The 756-nt window shown below is 52.8% G+C and overlaps 1 protein-coding gene across 1 annotated transcript; it reads right to left on the bottom strand.

Moving 5' to 3' along the window:
* Nucleotides 1-7: 7 nt before the first annotated feature.
* LOC109509015 (calmodulin-like) lies at nt 8-632 on the bottom strand. Its single transcript, XM_019858951.1, has 4 exons — nt 563-632; nt 379-485; nt 175-310; nt 8-76 (listed from the first exon to the last, which is right to left on the bottom strand). The coding sequence occupies exons 1-4, from the start codon at nt 630-632 to the stop codon at nt 48-50; spliced, it is 342 nt and encodes a 113-aa protein (XP_019714510.1). The 3' UTR covers nt 8-47.
* Between the last annotated feature and the right edge of the window lie 124 nt (nt 633-756).

Here is a 756-nt window from a genome sequence, read left to right as displayed (position 1 = left end):
GAGGTAAGTGAAACATTTGACTGATTCTTTGTTTCTGCGCATCTGCTTCATTTGGAAGTCATCATCGAGACAAACTCTGGAAACACACAAACAAACATACCAAAAGACAATGTCAAAAAACGAGACCCGTGCCAAATCGCAAATGAGAGTCACGAGCAAAACGGGAGAGTGTACCTTCATAGTTGACCTGTCCGTCACTGTCCAAGTCCGCTTCTCTGATCATCTCGTCCACTTCCTCATCCGTCAGCTTCTCGCCCAGATTAGTCATCACATGACGCAGTTCCGCCGCGCTGATGAAGCCGTTGCCGTCCTGTCGAGTCGCACGCGCGAGCACACGTGAGCGGCGGAAGACAATGGAGGAGCGCAAGTCGGACTCGCCTTGTCAAAGACCCTGAACGCCTCCTTGATCTCCTCCTCGCTGTCGGTGTCTTTCATCTTCCTGGCCATCATCGTCAAGAACTCGGGGAAGTCGATCGTCCCGTTGCCTACGTGATTAGCACCAAATCGCGTATGATGCGACGAAAAAAGGAGAAGACAAATGGCAAAATGGGCGGCGGCGTACCGTCGGCATCCACCTCGTTGATCATATCCTGGAGTTCGGCCTCTGTGGGGTTCTGACCCAGCGACCTCATGACAGTGCCGAGCTCCTTTGTGGTGATGGTGCCATCTCCGTCCTTGTCGAACAGGGAGAAGGCCTCCTTGAACTCTGCGCACAAGGCAAGGAAGGCGTCAAACCTCGCTTCAAAAAGCCAATCA

Source organism: Hippocampus comes, unplaced genomic scaffold (genome assembly GCF_001891065.2).
Source record: "Hippocampus comes isolate QL1 unplaced genomic scaffold, H_comes_QL1_v1.1 C16728824, whole genome shotgun sequence".
NCBI classification, from domain to species: Eukaryota; Metazoa; Chordata; class Actinopteri; order Syngnathiformes; family Syngnathidae; genus Hippocampus; species Hippocampus comes.
The sequence above is the reverse complement of the archived record's forward strand: the minus strand, read 5'-3'. Positions and strand labels throughout refer to the sequence as shown.

What these genes read in the sequence shown, in the direction of transcription:
- LOC109509015 (XM_019858951.1), bottom strand. Translation starts at nt 632, where the DNA reads ATGAGGTCGCTGGGTCAGAACCCCACAGAGGCCGAACTCCAGGATATG. An exon ending in CAACGAGGTGGATGCCGACG is followed by an intron (nt 486 to 562) that starts GTACGCCGCCGC and finishes CTAATCACGTAG; the next exon opens with GCAACGGGACGATCGACTTC. An exon ending in CGGACAGGTCAACTATGAAG is followed by an intron (nt 77 to 174) that starts GTACACTCTCCC and finishes GTGTGTTTCCAG; the next exon opens with AGTTTGTCTCGATGATGACT.